Raw genomic sequence first — 18434 nt, 5'->3', positions numbered from 1 at the left:
TTGCTCTATCTGAATCATGAAGGAAAATGTGTGGTTTCATGTCTCTTTAATCCCTTGGCGACCGAGGACGTGTCGGGCACGTCCTACAAAAAGTGTCAGTTAAGGACCAAGGATGTGCCTGACACGTCCTCGGGTAATCTGATTGCTGGAAGCGATCGACATCGCTTCCAGCCGCTCAAACAGCAATACTGTTCCTGACTGCCGGGCTCCGTTTTGATCGCTCCCATGGAACAATCACTTTTCCCGCCACGTGGAGCCTGACAGTCAAGCAGAGCATCAGAAGCCATCGGGCAGGCTTCTGATGCTCTGACAGTGTGCCGAGTGCCTTGGTGGGTAGAGGCACTCTGTTAAAATACAATAAGTAAAGAAAAAAAATAAATATATATATATATATATATATATATATATATATATATATATATATATATATATATATATATATATTATTCAAGAAAAGGTACCAGCGCTCAGTTGTTTCACAAACAATTTTTTTTTAAATAAAATAGTCCCCCTCCCCCATGTTGCCTCAAAGATGGTGATGCCCAATGGATCGTGGGGCTTCTGGGGGTGTCCCTAATCTGCCTCATCATAGGGGCAGACTAGGCTCATCCAATCTGAGCTTGCCCCTATAATTAAATTTTTAAAGTGAAGGGCAATTTTGATGCAAGTGAGGAGAGGGAGGGAGAGCCACACTTGTCAGAGTCAATATTGACATGATCAGACAAATGGGATATTTTATTATTAAAGCGAAGGTCAATTTTGTTGAATTAGTGCCCGGTTTTTAATAATCCTATTAAAAACAAGGGCACTTTAATTCATCAAAATTGACATTTCACTCGTTTTCTTCAAAAACGTACCTTTTAATCCTGGCAGCCGCTCCAGTACTTCCTCCGCCCGTCGCAAGCCGTCTTTGCGGGTCCAAAATGATGAATCCGGCTTCCTCCAATCACAACGTTGCATCAGGCCAAGATTCCCCCGGGGGAATCTTGGCCTGATGCAACGCCGTGATTGGAGGAAGCCGGGTTCGTAATTTCTGACGTCTGCAGAGGCTTCCAACGGCCGTGGGAATCGCTCGAGCGGCTACCGGAATGAAAAAGTAAGTTTTTGAAGAAAAAGAGTGAAATGTCAATTTTGATGAATTAAAGTGCTCTTGTTTTTAATAGGATTATTAAAAATCGGGCACTAATTCATCAAAATTGACCTTCACTTTAATAATAAAATATCCCATTTGTCTGATCATGTCAATATTAGTAAATATTGACTCTGACCAGTGTGGATCTCCCTCCCTCCCTCTCCTCACTTGCATTTTTGTGAGAGAGAGATTTTGCTAATATATTTGTTAAAAATTGTGAAACCTAAAGTTTCTTTTCAGAGCCATTAACTCCTAGCTAGCCAGTGATCACTATAAATCACTGGCACAGCATCACTTTTTTTGCGCTCTCTGCATTTTTTTTTAGGGGTTAATTTTTTTTAAAAAATTGAGTGATTTTTTTTTTGTGAGACCTAAATGCTCTTTTTAGAGCCATTTAGCTAGTTTTAATTACTTTTTGTAGAAACGTGAGACCCAAAGGCCCTTTTCAGAGCCATTAACCCCTAGCTTGCCAGTGATCACTATAAATCACTTGCGCTCTGTGCATTTTTTTAGGGGTTAATTTATTTTCGGAGCCATTTAGTAAATTTAAATTTTGTGTTGAATTTTTAATTTTTTTCCTCTGTCAGAAAAAAATAAATCATGTCACAGAGAACTTAGTGCTGAGGAGGCGTATGCCATCCTTGCGTCAGATGCCTCTGTCTGACTCAGACCCCAATTTTGACCCTGCCATATGCTCAGATACATCATTAGATACAGTCTCAACTTATAGTGATGTATCTGTGGCTGCTAGCCCCTCTGCCAGGAGGAGATGTGTTGCTCCAGCTGGCATTGGTGCTAAAGAGTGGGTAACGCCTCATCACTAGAGGCAAGATATCCCACCCTTCACTGCAAATCCTGGCTTCAATGTGGATGTGGCAGGATTTAGCCCCCAACAGTTTATGGAGGTGTTTCTGGGCAATGATGTATTAGGGAACATTGTCGTCCAAACTAATTTATATGCCCATCAGTTCCGTGCTGCAAAGCCTGACACTTTTTTGGCAAAGCAGAAATGGGCCCCCATCAATGTGCCAGAATTTAAAAAATTCTGGGCATTAACTATGCTGATGGCCATCATAAAGAAACAATCCATCCGCTCCTACTGGAGCAGTAGCCCCATTTTCTCCCAGTGTATGTCGAGGAAGAGGTATGAAATGATTTTACTTTCCATGCACTTCAGCGACAACAGCCTGTGCCCCCCTAGGGAGTATCCCCAGTTTGACAGGCTGTATAAAATCCGCCCCCTGATTACCCACTTTACTGACAGGTTTGCAGAGGCTTATACACCTGGAAGGAATATATGCGTGGATGAATCCCTGATGAAGTATAAGGGAAGGCTGGGATTTAAGCAGTATATTCAAGCAGTAAATATTCTGTAGTTTTAAATACATTTTTTTTTTTTTTTTTTTTTTTTCATGAAAAATTAAGGTGTTATCATTTTTTTTTTTTTTTTTCACCCATATCACTTAGCCCTAGTGTGTAAGCTCTGTGAGAGCGAGTCTGGGTATACTCAGGCCTTTCGAGTGTACGAGGGAAAGGATATCCACCTTGACCCTCCAGGTTGCCCAGAACCTATGGGAACCACTGGCAAGATAGTCTGGGACCTGATACTTTTATGCAACTGTCTTTTTGTTCAAGCTACTGTATTGTTTTGATACAGTAGCTTGCGGTACAATTAGAAAGAACCGCGCAGGTTTCTCAGGACAACTTGCACGCAGCCTGCTACAAAGGGGGGAGACCTCCATTCTGTGCCAAGAGGAGCTGTTGGCAGTTAAGTACAGAGACAAGGATGTATACCTTCTTACCACCATCCACACAGAGAGGACTGTGGAGGTCTCTGTACGTGGCAGAGCTGAGAGCACAATGAAGCCAGTATGCATCAAGGCTAATAACCGGAATATGGGTGGGGTTGATCTAGCAGATCAGCTGCTGCAGCCCTACCTAATTATGCGGAAGACAACGGCCTGGTACAAAAAGGTTGCAATTTACTTAATGCAGATTGCAACCCACAACACTTTTTTGTTCAAAAAAAGCAAGCCCTGAAATGAAACTGACTTTTTTTACAGTTTCAGCTCCAGATCATTTCAGGGGTTTTGTACCAAGATGCACCTGTTCCCCGGGCGGGGATGGGAGAGAGCAGAGTTGGGGCTACTACCCAAATTATTATTATTTATTTAATTTTTTTTATAACCCCCCCCCCCTCTGCGGCAAAGCAGAAACCTCAGAAAAAGGCAGAGTCTGTATCAAGAGGGGGCAGAGAAAGGAAACCACCTTTTTACTGTTCTGATTGCCCTGGACAGCCTGGACTCTGCATTGGGGACTGCTTCAAGCGGTATCACACACTGATAAAAAAAAAGTTTACATTTTCCGTAGTGTGTTTTTTTTTGGGGGGGGGGAAGTTTGGTTACGTTTACTGTTACTGAGTTTGTTTTTACTTTTACTGTGCCAGATTTTTACATTTCAGTGTTCTATTTTTTTTCTACTTTCTAAAATTGGTGCTGTATATTACCAAAACCCCTGTCAAACCTATGCATGGGGGGGGGGGGGGGGGATGGGTGTACTCAGGAGGTCTTGCAGAAAACAACCTGGAGTGTTTTCATGCAATAACATACAACAAGCTCTCCTAAATCACAGTAAAAAAATTGTGTGTGTGTGTAAAAATAAAAAATTACCACCACATACTTTCTCCAATTTTTAGGCTAAAACAGTTGCATCAAAGGCATCAAAACACTCTATATACAATACATTGGGGAGTAAACTTTTCAAATATATGCACATTCATGGCAAGCAAATAAATTGGGGTATGTTAAAAGGCCCCCCAAAAAAAGATGGGCAAAGATATGTTAAATGTGAAAAAAAAATCACACATGTAGGAAGTTTGACATTGCACCCCCCCAACAAACCAAGATGTTGCACCCCTCTAACATCAGAGATGTTGCTGAACACATATTGGTGTGTTCTTTGGCAGTAACACATAACAGGAACTGAGAATCCATGCCTAAAGTACAATGTGTGTGAAAAATAACACAAACAAATGACTACTCAAAAGTTTGACAAAGACTGGTGGTTAAATTAGTGCATGTAAAGTGTTAAAATACTAGCTTTTCAAATAGCCTAGGGTTTCTACTTTTCAAAAATATATTGTTTGATGGGGGTAAATTACATTGGCCGGCTTCAAAAATGTCCCAAATAGGAAATTGGTGAATGATGACAGATGTGAAAATTCCAAGTTGGAAAAATGGAATGCACCCCTTAACAATAAGGCCTTTTAGCCCCCAGATAACCTGACACACCTATACATGGGTGGTATCACTGTACTCAGGAGATGTTGCTGAACACATATTGAGGTGTTCTTTGGCAGTAACCCTTAGCGTTCTCAGTACATATACAGGTAGCCCTCGGTTTACGCCGGGGTTAGGTTCCAGGAGTAATGGTTGTAAATCGAAACCGTTGTTAATTGAAACCCAGTTTATAATGTAAGTCAATGGGAAGTGAGGGAGTTGGGTTCCAGGCCCCTCTCAAAACTGACATAAGTAACACCTAATATATTATTTTTAAAGCTTTAGCATTTAGTCTTAATTTCAAACAGCATTATAAACCTAATAATATAGATTGTTTTTGTTCATTAAACTTAGTTTGATGATACAGTCTGTTGTGTGATTTATTTAAATAGGTGCGGTTAGCAAATGTTTTTGTTCATTAAACTTAGTTTGATAATGATACATTTGCTAACCGCACCTATTTAAATAATTACACAACAGACTGTATCATCAAACTAAGTTTAATGAACAAAAACATTTGCTAACAGCACCTAATAAAATAATTACACAACAGACTGCATCATCATCATCAAACTAAGTTTAATGAACAAAAACATATTTTACTTGCATTTTTCTGCAATCAGTTCTCTGCATTGTTTTTTTTTTTTTTTTTTTTAAATATCTGTTTATTTTATTATTTTTAAGAGAATGTGGAACAGAGTCATACACATAATGATTTCAAACATAATATACATAAAAAAGAAAAATAAGGAAATCCATACAGTCTGAACATTTTCTTGAAACTATATATACAGAATCATATACATTGAAATATCCTGTCCAGTACATCCTTCATCGAAGAAATGTCACAAAATATACGAACAATGAAAGCTCCAAAATCCTACATTGCTTATCCTGCTAACAGGAGAAAGAAAAACAAAAAAAAAGAATTATTTACTTGAGATTATATTCTGGCAAAGTTTAATTCCTAACTCCTAATCATGAACACAGCCCATCCAACCCAGGAGGGAAGGGAGAGAGAGAGCGGGAGAGAGAGAATAAAAAAATAATTAAATTCTTCTACCTACTATTCCCCTCCCCCTTCTCACTAACTTTGAGTTTTTATCTGGATCTCGCCCAGTTCAAAGGGAGAGCCCCCGATACTATCATGTTCAAAAAGGGGAGAGTGTCTTGGAATGGGGCTATAATCTGCTGTTGTAATGGTAACGGTAACCTATATATGTAATTTTTCCATTTCTTAAAGAATAACCCTATTTGTTTCTCTGCCTCTTTTTTCAGTCCTATTTGCTCTAAAATAATCTGCGATCTCATTTGGTTCTGAAATTCTTTTATAGAAGGAGAATTTTTCTGTTTCCAGCCTTTACATATTAAATTCCTAGCTAGCAAAATCGTTAAGTTAATAAACTGTCTATCACTCTGAGTCTGGGCAGGGTGTAAAAAAAAAATAATATGTGTAGCATTTAATTCAATCTTGGTCGACACATTTCTATTTGTCCAATGCTGTATTTTCCTCCAATATTGTGCAATTTTCGGACAGTTCCAAAAACAGTATCAAATCTGCGTTTGGATTATGGCATTTTGGACATATACTCTGTTGTGTAGACCACCTAGCAATTCTGGCTGGGGTTAAATAAAAATTGTTTAGGAGCTTATATTGTGTCTCTCGTAAATTAACTCTGTCTGATGCTTCCATAGTCCTTACAAGACTATCTGATATATCTTTATTTTGTATGTCCGGAAAATATGATGTGTATTTCCTTTTAATCTGATTTAAATGCTCAGCTCCCTCGCATTTCATGATATATCGATACCAGATTGTTATGGATCTAATTCCGGCTTTATATAATACTAATCCAGGGTCGGTGATTGAATGAGACCAATCCTGGCCAAACCGTTTTATGTAGTCATCTATTAGATGGCGAACTTGTAAGAAGGCATAAAAATGTTTGGGAGACAGTTTATATTCCCTGGTCAGGTTTCCATAAGATTTTATTATGCCCGAATGTGGTTCTCTCAATTGTGATAAGTATGACAGTCCCTGTGCTTTCCATTCATGGAACACTTTATTATTATAGCCTGGTGAGAAACCTGGGTTGCCCATAATCGGGAGGAAATTGGAAATCTGAAACTCCTGCCCCAACAACTTACAATATTTTTGCCAACCTAGAACAATATTTGCCATTGTTACCATTCTACTTACAATACTAGGTAATTGCCTATAAGGAAGATGAAGAATAGCTTGAAGATCAAATGGTTTAACTAGCTCCGCTTCCTGCTCGTAATAGGTAACATAGTCCACCTTACTCAGCCTGTCAATACCAAATTTGACAAGAGAAGCAAGATTGTAATACCTTATATTGGGGAACGAAAGCCCCCCAAATTGTTTTTCTTGGGTTAACTTTCTGAGAGATATTCGTGGTCTTTTTTTTCCCCCCCATATAAAGGTAGAGCATGCTCTGTTATACCTAAGTATATCTTTATTCTGAATAAAAAGAGGCAGATTCTGTAATAGAAAGAGAAGCTTTGGAAATATAATAGTTTTATTCACCATTATTCTGGCTGATAAAGATAAATAATAAATGTTCCATTTTCCTATGTCATGTTGTATATTCTCAAATAGATCTTTATAGTTAAGCTGATACCAGTCCTTAGGATTTCTACTGATTTTGATCCCAAGATAACTGATACTCTGTACCTCCTTAAAAACCTCTGAAATACTCTGGCTTATTAAAGATAGGACTAGCTATTCAGATTTCCTGGGATTAATTTTGTAACCTGAAAATGAACTAAATAAATTTATAATCTCCATAAAGCGGGGAATACTACTTTTGGTATGACCTAGAAAAATTAAAAGATCATCAGCGTACAGAGAAATTAAGACTTTTTGCTTGCCGAGCCTAACCGGAGGAAGTGTATTCCTGATATAGATGGCTAATGGTTCTAGTGCAATGTCAAAAAGTAAAGGCGATAGAGGACAACCCTGGCGAGTGCCTCTTTCTAAAAAAATGCTTTGGGATAGTTCCCCATTTATGAGTAATTGGGATTTTGGCTTATTATAAATCGATCTAATCAGGTCGGTCAGGGCGCCGGAGAAACCAAATGTTTCCAGAGAAGTAAATAAATGGTCCCAGATTATTGAATCAAATGCTTTTTCAGCATCTACAGTGACTACTGCAACATCAGTTCCCTTATGCGACCCACGGTAGCTCTCGACGTCCTGAGCAACCTGATATAGATAATCCACTGTGGTAAGTACTCTACGCATATTGCGAACAGAATTTCTGCCCGGAATAAATCCGGCCTGGTCCGGATGTATAATTTCAGTGATTGATTTTTTTAACCTTTCTGCAATCAATGACATTAAGATTTTGTAGTCTTGATTTAAGAGAGAGATAGGGCGATATGAAGATACATTTTCCGGATCTTTCCCTTTTTTATGTATTAGTGTGACAACCGAATCGGCGAAATAAGTTGAAATCCTGCCATTCTTTAGAAAATAGTGATTAAATAATTTTGTTAGTGTGGCAATAATCTCCTCAGATGCGATTTTGTAAAATTCTGCTGATAAGCCATCCGGCCCAGGGGCCTTTCCAGATTTGGACCTTTTTATTTTGTTTAATACTTCAGTTTCAGTAATAGGAGCATTAATCATCTGCAGAGCTTCCTGTGGAATTTTTGGAGTATTCAACCCCAGCCAAAATTGTTCTTTAAGTCTAGCATTCACTTCCTCCCTGGCATATAATTTTCGATAATAATCATAAAATGTCGCCCTGATTTCCGCTGCATCGGTATGGACTTTCTCTCCTCTTTTAATGGCCAAAATTTGATTTGATTTTTTCCTGAACTTCACCAGCTTAGCAAGATGCTTGGCAGAAACACCCTGATATCCCTGAAATAATGCCCTTATTTTTAATTCATCCTGTGCCCAGTTTTTTTTTTAGATAATGTTCCCTTTCTGTACGTGCTTCTATATATTTAACCCAAGTTTCATTACTAGGTTCCCTTAGATAATTTGTATACTTATTTCTTACTTGGTTCGACAGTTGAGTCTCCCTAGCCCTAATCTTCCTGTCCCTCTTGACCATGTAAGCTTTAATCTCGCCACGGATTACCGCTTTTCCCGCCTCCCAAAGTATCTCCGATTTATCTACATATTCCGCATTTTGGATTAAATACTCTTTCCATCTTTGCTTCAGCCAATTACAAAAATGTACATTGTTAGACATATATCCTGGGAACCGAAAACTATTGACTGCTTTTTTAGGGGGGCTGCTCAAGATTATGTTTATGCTAACAATTGCATGATCCGATATGATTATGTCTGCGATCTGCGTTTCTATTTTATGTTTCATGATTTGTTCTTCCAGCAAAAACATATCTATGCGAGAAAAGTTTTTATGGGTTATAGACTCGCAGGTATATGTGCGTGTATCCGGGTGTTGTATCCGCCAAACATCCCGCACCTTGATGGTGCTGGTGAAATTGCGAAAAAATTTCGCCTCTCTATAATTTGCCGCCTTCCTGCGGAGTTTAAATCGATCTATGTCAGGGCACAGTGTGTTATTCATATCACCCGCCAATATAAGATTCTGGCCTAGATATGGTAGTAATATCTTGCTCAGATTCTCCCAGAATTTAACTTCCAGCTTATTTGGCGCATATATGTTACAAAGAGTCCATATAGTATCATCTATTTTTATTTGAAGCAAGATATATCTTCCTTCAGCATCTAACTCTTGTTTAACAATAGTATATGTGAACTCTCTACCCAACAAGATCGCTACACCCCGTTTACGTTTTTCGCAGGGGGTTGCGATTATTTTAGAAATCCAATTAACTTTTAATTTCTCAATTTCTCCCTTTTTTAAATGTAGTTCTTGAAAGAAAATAATATCAGGCTTATGTTTTTTTGCCGCTTTAAGGATATTTTTTCGTTTAATAGGGGAGGTTATTCCACCCACATTCCATGAAATTAATTTTAATGAACTAACCATTTAAACAATTGACTCATTATCTCTATATACACGACAACAAAAGGAGAGAAGAAAAAAAAATAAAAAATTATATATATCTCTCTCAACCCGTCCTCCCCCCCATCCCCCCAGAACTAAGCCAGTTACTGCCATCATGCCCTCTACGTGTTTTATGCCCCTCTTAGCCACATTAACTCAAACTCTCGAGACAAAACTCTTTAGCTTCCTCAACTGAGTTTAGTGCAATGGTGCCATTCATGCCCAAGACCGTTATTTTAGCAGGGTACCTCATAGTTGCCTTTAACCCGGCCCTGATCAGTCCCGTGCAGAATGGCGACATTGCCCTTCTCTTTGCAGATGTCACCATTGAGAAATCTTGGAAAAGGAGAATCTGTTTTGTGTTTATCATAATAGTCTGGGCTTTTCTATAGTGCTGCATTACTTTCACTTTGTCCTGAAAATTTAGATATTTTATGAGGACCATTCTAGGGCGCACACTACCATCCTTTTGCTGTCTAATGGTGCCAACCCTGTGTGCACGTTCTACCTGCATGCTGCCATTATCTATTTGAATGCCCAATATCTTTGGTAATGTATATGAACTAAATGTAATGAGATCCTCATACTCTTTAGATTCTGGTAATCCAATTACCTGCACATTACTGCGTCTAGATCTGTCTTCCAGATCTTCTATTTTTGCTTTTAGTATCTTAATTTCGTCTGTGTGACTCTCTAAGGTTACTTCCTGCTTACCATTTCTGTCCTCAATATTAGATATTCTTGACTCTACCTCAGTGATTCTAATTGAAAATTGTCTTATTTGATTTGACAGCTCAAAGATCTCGTGTTTTATTACTTCAAATTGTGGCAAGATCAACTCTTCCAATTGGTTTGTTGTAAGCTGTTTTTCTACATTACTATCTGGGCTTCTAGGATTGGCCTCTTGTGTGTTCTCTTGTGGAGTTTTTTGTCTTCTATCCCTTTTTAAAGGCATAGCTGGGGATTTGTTTTTAACATTTGTAATATATTTCTCCATAAGTTCTGAAGTGTGTGCACAGTGTCTAGTTCTAAATAAATCTCCTTATGAAGTTTATCAAGACACACTATCTGTTCTATAGTTAAAGAGTTGCTATAAGCCTCTCGTGTGTTTATACTTTTAAAGGGACTTTAGTTACTGATCTATTGATGTAGGACACCCCCCACCTTACTACCACCAGATATTAAAAATCAGCCTTTTACAGGTTTTTTGTACAATTTAGATCGCTTACACAGTAGACCTATATAGATATACTGAAGTCTGTCCTCCCGTAAACCCTATTTGAATCCAACTGAACAAACTTATTATAGCTTTATATACAGAAAGTGCTTTGATCTTAAAAACAATGTGCCTAACAGGCTTTATATGTATCTAGCAGCACTTCCTATGTAATTAAGCTACACTAAATTTTAAGATAGCTTCTTAGAAGCCAACCTATGCGGTAAACAAAAATATACTTTCTTTAACTCAGCAAGCCTCAGCTAACGAGACAAGCTTGGATGCTTTTTTAAAGGGTCTAACACCTGACCCTATTGAAGGATTCTCAGAATTTCGCAGTAAATCATCACCCTTCAATACAATCTTAGACCATTTATGTTGTCATCAAATCTATACTATCTATTTGACGATGAGTTGTCTCCTAGAACGTTTGGCACAAAGATGCCTAATGAACTCTACAGACTCTACAGAACAAATTTTTATGCGGATTATCACATGTTCATATTTAAGCTTTCTCAGAATTTCACAATGTGTCTTTGCACTACAATACAATCTATGACACCTTTTGTTGTAAACTAGTCTATACTATCTGTTAAACATAAGTTTGCAACACTTTAGCATAGGGATGTTTTTTAAAACACAGACATAGTATTTATAACTTCTACCAACTATAGCTGCGTAGATTTTGTGCAGTGCACTACAAACCAGGTCAGCATTCAAACAGTCCTCTTTGGTTACCACTTGCCAAATACTGAGCAAGAGAATAAACGGTGTTTTTTGGGATTTTATAACAAAATGCCCGTTGAAAAACTTGCTTCTGAAAGTTAACAAGAGTGCTTTCCAGGGCCAATTTACCGATGAATATCAAGTACACCGTTTAAGAATACAGTCGCCAGTGCCCAGTCTATATAAAACAGATATTGATGTTAAGGACCAATCTGAAGTGATTTTTTCTTCTTTTCTTTTTTCCTTTCTATAATTTCACAAGCACCGTGTAATGATTCTGACCCAAATTCCCTTTTAGGACCTCTTTTACTCTCTTTTCTTACTTAAACCTTTTTTAAATTTTCAGCACCTTGTTTGCTCTTTACATAGTTATAGTACATAGTTATAGTGTCCCATCAATAGGCACCTATTGCAAATAAGCCAGCCTTCCTCAGAGGGCCTATCCAATGCCCATTCAAACTGTGAAGAGGAATGTGATAAACAATTTTTAGGCACGGCGGCCCCGCAAAAAATAAATAAATAAAAAAAGTAGAAAAGTTCAGCTCTGCTTTAAAACTGAATCGTCCTCTGGAGAGAAAGAGGGAAAGAGAGTTTCTTCGCCATGGACACACACGGCAAAAATCAGACAGTTATAACATTAAAGTTTATACTTGCGGCTTGGAACATGTGCAGTGATTGCCGCGGCACTCAGTGTGTTACCGGTCTCCTTCCCCGTCTGGTCCCAGTGCTCCCCTCCAGGCGTGATACCTCACAACTGTCGTGGGGCTCTGTTAGGATATTCAGTGATTGCGGGATTGTAAAATGCTGCCGGTCTTCACTACGCCTCTATTTTCCTTTGAGGCCAACGATTTCTGCCACTTGCCACTATGCGGTCATTCCCAGCGGGGGATCCCCACTGTGCTGCGGCATGAACAGTTGCCGGGTAGAGCCGTGTGTGTCTGGGCCAGCGCCATCCGACCTAGGCTGTGGCTGTCAGTCAGCTTCCGGCTTCTCTCTTGTCCTCCTAGAGCGGGATCTGGTGGTCTCCCGCCAAAGAGGTAACTTATTTGGGCGTCTGCTTTTCCTTTAGCTCCGTGTCTCAGGAGCCCTTGCGAGCGCACTCTCCTGCCCCCAGCGCTCCGCCCACCGGAAGTCCTCCAAACAAAAAAAACAGTTCTCTGCATTGTTAGCATGTTAGATAATATTGGGTCTGCACCTATTCTATGCATTTCAATCTGCAGTGATAAATAGGCAGTTAGGCACCTTCACCTCAAGCAGCTGGACAGAAAGATAATAGGGAAGTGGCTGCTCAATAGCTAATGTCTGTTCTGTGTACACAGATCAGTTTCAGACCTCTTAAGTTGCATAACTTTGCTCTAAAACAAGCGGACAGCTCCACCTACTGGCTATTTTAATTACTGCACATGACTGAAAAAAAAAAGGTTGTTATTCTGAAATGGCGCAAATTGAACTGGAGTAACCCGAGGGCCACCTGTATTCTTAAATTGCTATTTTGTAAAAAAAAAAAACAAACTTTTTTTTCTCTCCAAACTTGGCATAGATTGGTGGTAAAATGGTTGCATGAAAATAAACAAAATACCCCAAGTTTAATACCTTAGGTTGTCTCTTTTAAAAAAATACATACATGTGAAGGGTTATTCAGCGATTCCTGACAGATATCAGTGTTCCAATGTAACTATTGCTAATTTTGAAGAAAAAAAAATGGTTTGGAAATAGCAAAGTGCTACTTGTACTTATTGCCCTATAACTTGCAAAGAACCATGTAAACATTGGGTATTTCTAAACTCAGGACAAAATTTCTTGGTGGTTGTAGATGTGTAATAGATTTTGGGGGTCAAAGTTAGAAAAAGTGTGGTGTTCAATTTTTTTTCATCATATTTTATGAATTTTTTTATAGTAAATGATAAAATATGATGAAAATAATGATATCTTTAGAAAGACCATTTAAAGGGACACTGAACCCAAATTCTTTCTTTCGTGATTCAGAAACATGACTTACTAAGCTTAAATTGGCATAAAATATGTTTTACTTTATCCCAGGGAGGCTTGGGTTAATACTTTAAGGCAATTTACTTTACTTTTCCCTACCTCTCTAAGCTTTGTTGGTGTCACATGCTTTTAAACGGTGGATTATCAGTTTTGCATCAACAATCATGATTGACAAATCATTCTTTGCAATAGTAACGCTGAACCCAAAATTTTTTTTCTTTTGTGAGTCAGAGCATGCAACTTTCTAATTTACTCCTATTATCAATTTTTCTGCGTTCTCTTGCTATCTTTTATCTCTTTTATCTCTAAAAAAGACCTCTAAGGAGCCAGCCATTAATTGGTTCAGACCCTGGACAGCACTTGTTTATTGGTGAGTGAATTTAGCCACCAATCAGCAAGAACAACCCAGGTTGTTCACCAAAAATGGGCCGGCATCTAAACTTACATTCTTGCTTTTCAAATAAAGATACCAATAGAATGAAGAAAAATTGATAATAGGAGTTAATTAGAAAGTTGCTTAAAATTGCATGCTGTATCGGAATCACGAAAGAATAAATTTGGGTTCAGTGTCCCTTTAAGTTGAATCAGTGCTATAACAGAGTTTGTGCTATATGTGAATATTAGTTTGGGATTGGTTAGCAGGGGTTCTTTTTGTTCTGGGGACAGGGAAATCGGTGAAAAGAAAAAACATAAAACAATATACTCATTTGACAAAATAGATCTGCAGTTTTCATTGCAAAATCATTCTTATATATGAAGGTTTATAATCATGTAGTTTACAATTTGTGTTTTAGTGTCCCTTTAACAACTTTAGCTGCAAAATGTTTAAGACATATATATGGTAAAATGCTAGTTTGTTGTTTTAATAATATATATATCACCCTTTGTTTTTTTGTATACACAGTATCCATTTACGTAAGCTTTAACTGTAGCAAATGATATAGCTGTATACCACATGTGTATATTTATGCTGTTAAGATTTTCTGTGCAAGAGAAAAACACAACTTTGTATTTTTGTTCCATATTTACTATTATTGCAGCTTCAATTTCTTTTCTTTCTCCCCCCCTCAAATTCAGCAAGGAGTTTCGGGAAGGAGGCAGAATTCTTTTACAAAAGCTACAGAAATACAAACCTCGCATAGCTGTGTTTAATGGAAAATGTAAGTCTACTCTTCTAATCCGCTCTTGTTGTTAATTAACTATCAAGAACACCACCAAATACATGAAGTTGTTGTTGTTTTGTTTTTTTTATTCCCACCAGGTATATATGAAATTTTTAGCAAAGAAGTATTTGGAGTAAAGATAAAAAAATTTGAATTTGGAATCCAGCCACACAGGATCCCTGAATCAGACACAGTAAGTGAATGTAATACCTACATTAAATGCTAAACCAAAATGACTGTGGTGTTGATTGTTTTAAAAAATCTCTGCTCCTTTCCTTTTGCATGGTTGTAAGGGAGGCTGAAAAGCATTGTAAATGCTTCAGTCCCTGATAATAATGTACATGCGCTAATTTAAAGGTGCATTAAAGGGACATGAAGCCCACATTTTTTTCTTTCATGATTTAGAAAGGACATGCAGTTTTAAACAACTTTCTAATTTACTTCTATTTTCTAATTTGCTTCATTCTCTTGATATTCTTTGCTGAGAAGCATATCTAGATAGGCTCTGTAGCTGCTGATTGGCTGCCCATGTGCATTGCTCTTTCTTCAACAAAGGATATCTAAAAAATGAATCAAATTAGATAATAGATGTAAATTTGAAAGTTGTTTAAAATTGTATTCTCTAGCTAAATCATGAAACAAAAAAATTGGGTTTAGTGTCCCTTTAATCTGAAAATTGAATCCACTCCATTAATGAATGAATGAAAATAAAGCTCTATACATTATTTATTTAACTTGCTTTTGCTGTGCAGGCTCCACAATCCCTAGAGGGTCTGGGGGTGAAACGTTGTATTCTTTAGTATGATGCAAATTGCCTGATCCACTAAATACTAGACTTTGATAGCTCCAAGCTGTGCACAAACTCATTTACAGCTAGCCCTAACTGGTTACAATCAAGGGAGAGAAGATAAATATACTCACTAGGGTTTTTAAAGGGAAAATGTATTTAAACCTGATTTGGGTATGCCCTTTACAAAGGGCTGGCCTCTCTCTGCCACTGGGAGGTTGATTTGTTTTAAAGCAGAGCTTTCCAAACTTTTCATGTTGGTGACACACTTTTTAGACCTACATCATTTTACGACACAGTAATTCAGTTGTACAAGCAAACAGGAGGTTAAACTAATTTATTTTAAGAGATACGGACAATTACATAAATTATATAATAACGAAATGTATTTACAAGTAACAGTATGTGCAAGAATTAAACAAAGTTTAATAACACCAATAGCTACTTACTATTTTAATGGGATGTATGAGGTTGATGGGATGAACACAGTTTCTGAATATTTGGTGGAATATTAGATAAGGACACTTGCATTTCATCATCAAGCATTTTTAAGCTTCCACTTCCTATCCATATATCAAGAGCAGGAGCAGCAATGCACTACTGGGCGCTAGCTGCAAAAAAATAAAAACACTTTGACTTCTGACTTCAGCTCAGTGTTAAAGCTGTTGCCCTCAGAGCTCTGTGAGTCCGACTGACTAGTGCCCACGCTGCAAACACACTGCTGTCCCACTCACTGACTACACATGCAGTCATGAGCTGATTGAGGAGACTACATGTGCAGTCAGGAGCCAATGTGCCGCCAATGGCAATAGTTTCAGTTCCCGCTAAGCTGCGCCAATAGGTAAAGATGATCTGTGAACCACTAGGTATCAATCACGTGTCAAACCAAAATAAAATTTAAAAATAATTTGAAATTCAAAAACATTTGTGCTGAAGCAGGGACACACCTACACACTGCTGCCGACACACTAATGTGTCACGACACACAGTTTGGAAAGCACTGTTTTAAAGTCTATTGTTTACATAGCTTTTCTGTTGCCAATACTTATGTACTGACATTTTTTGTATAGTTGGATGTTTCAACAATTTTAATACACTCCAGCAGCTAAAAATTTACATTGAGAATACGTTCAAGGGTAGAACATTTTGTGTATTGTTACTGTTTTGCAATGCTTTTATAACCTTTATTTTGTATGCACAGTAGATTGTTTGCAATTCAGTGCTTAAAGGGATACGGAACCCAATTTTTTTCTTTCATGATTCAGATAGAGCATACAACTTTCTAATTTACTCCTATTATCAATTTTTGTCTTTGTTCTCTTGGTATCTTTATTTGGAAAAGCAGTAATGTAAGCTTACGAGACAGCCCATTTATGGTTCAGGACCCTGGATAGCGCTTGCTGATTGGTGGGCACATCTAGCCACCAATCGACAAGCTGTACCCAGGTGCTGAACAAAAGATGGGCCAGCTCGTACACTTAAATTCCTGCTTTTTCAACTAAAGATACCAAGAGAACAAAAAAAAATTGGCTAACAGAAGTAAATAAGAAATTTACCATTTCCCAGCTTTGGAAAACCAACATTCTTATAGCAATATACTTTATAACCTTTTAAACCTCTAAATTTCTGCCGGTCTCTAATCCACTACAGACTGCCTTTTATCTTAGAGCATTTTTATAGCTTTTTACAACAAGACACTACTAATTCATGTGTGCCATATAGATAACAGTGCTCATTACGTGGAGTTATTCATGAGGCAGCACTAATTGGATAAAGTGCAAGTCTGTAAATAGCACTGAAATAAGGGGGTAATCTGTAAAGGCTTAGATACAAGGTAATCACAGAGATAAAAGTATATTAATATAAGTGTTGGTTATGCAAAACTCGGGATGGGTAATAAAGGTATTTATCTTTTTAACAATACATTTTTCTGGTGTAGACCGTCCCTTTTAACCAGTTAAAGACTGGGCATTTCAGACAAAAACTTGCCCAAAAGACCAGAAAAATGTTAGCATTTTTGCCATCACTCTATTTAAATGGAAATATTTCCAGAGGTATCTGCAAAAATAGTAATCAACCAGGTTGCCAGATCAAGAAAAATACTTAAACATTGAAAAGAGGAACTGCACTCACTGTATTAGTTCAGTCAGAATTCACAAAATGTATTTCATATCGGTGATGTTTCAGGGTTAGTAACCCCTTTCCTCAGACCATGCAAACAGTGACAAACAAACTTAAATAGGCAGTAAACCACACCCCGATCCACAAAAAATCGCGCCAAAACGTGTAATAGAAACATAAAATGAATGCAGGTAGCATCTAATCAACCATCATGTGAACAATGAATAAATGTGTCAAAGAAAAAATAAATGTAAAAAAAATAATTAGTGTCATTTCAAAAATAATCTTGTATCTGACACATTTTACAGCATGCAACCATAATATAATAATGGTAGTGTCAATCATCAGACACTATCTATATAGCTATACACATTACAAGGTTATTCTATATATTATGCGTGTTTAGGGTGCTTGTGCCATCCTCCTTATAGTTCTCTCCTCTATATCGGCTGATTAACACTATCGTTTTGAGGCTTGTCCTCCCGGTCAGTGACACAGCACGTTTCTCACCAGGGCTCCAGCATTGCATAGAATAGTATATTTTGTAACAAGGTCAATCCTCTTTTTCAGATAGTGCCTTTTGCAATCCGTGAGCCCCTTGTATTGGTCGGCATTGTGCTGTGTCGCTGAGTTCTATTATTCATATAGTTTTTGCTTTATGGTATACCGAGGAGGCCTGCACCCTTATTTCATTCATTTTTAAACTAAGTATTAAATCACCTTTTGTACATAATAGCACTTATGTTTTTTTCATAATATTTTATTAATTCATTATAGTAAAAGTTACATTTTAACTGATTCCTGGTGATCTCTCCTATACCCCAATGTATGATTTCTTGTGGATACCCATTTGAGTGCTGAGCCACTGTCAACTTTTCTCTCTTGCCTTTTTTTATTTATTCTATATATTACAATGTAGCACTATAACCATAGATGATATATAAAAATTCTGTGTCCTTTAGTCAATTAGTGTATCTGTATGTGAAGTGTTTCACGGACAACAAATCACG

General features: G+C 37.6%; 1 protein-coding gene across 3 annotated transcripts in view; it reads left to right on the top strand.

Moving 5' to 3' along the window:
• Positions 1–18434, top strand: part of TDG (thymine DNA glycosylase) — a 41728-nt gene that overhangs the window by 14429 nt on the left and 8865 nt on the right. For all 3 annotated transcript variants that reach the window (XM_053716969.1, XM_053716967.1, XM_053716968.1), the window contains exons 6-7: positions 14431–14513; positions 14615–14709. In XM_053716969.1, the coding sequence (XP_053572944.1) occupies positions 14431–14513; positions 14615–14709 (178 nt within the window). The remainder of the gene's footprint in view (positions 1–14430; positions 14514–14614; positions 14710–18434) is intronic.

Source organism: Bombina bombina, chromosome 6 (assembly GCF_027579735.1).
Source record: "Bombina bombina isolate aBomBom1 chromosome 6, aBomBom1.pri, whole genome shotgun sequence".
Classification (NCBI taxonomy): Eukaryota; Metazoa; Chordata; class Amphibia; order Anura; family Bombinatoridae; genus Bombina; species Bombina bombina.
Note: the sequence above shows the minus strand (reverse complement) of the source record. Positions and strands in the feature narration are given on the sequence as shown.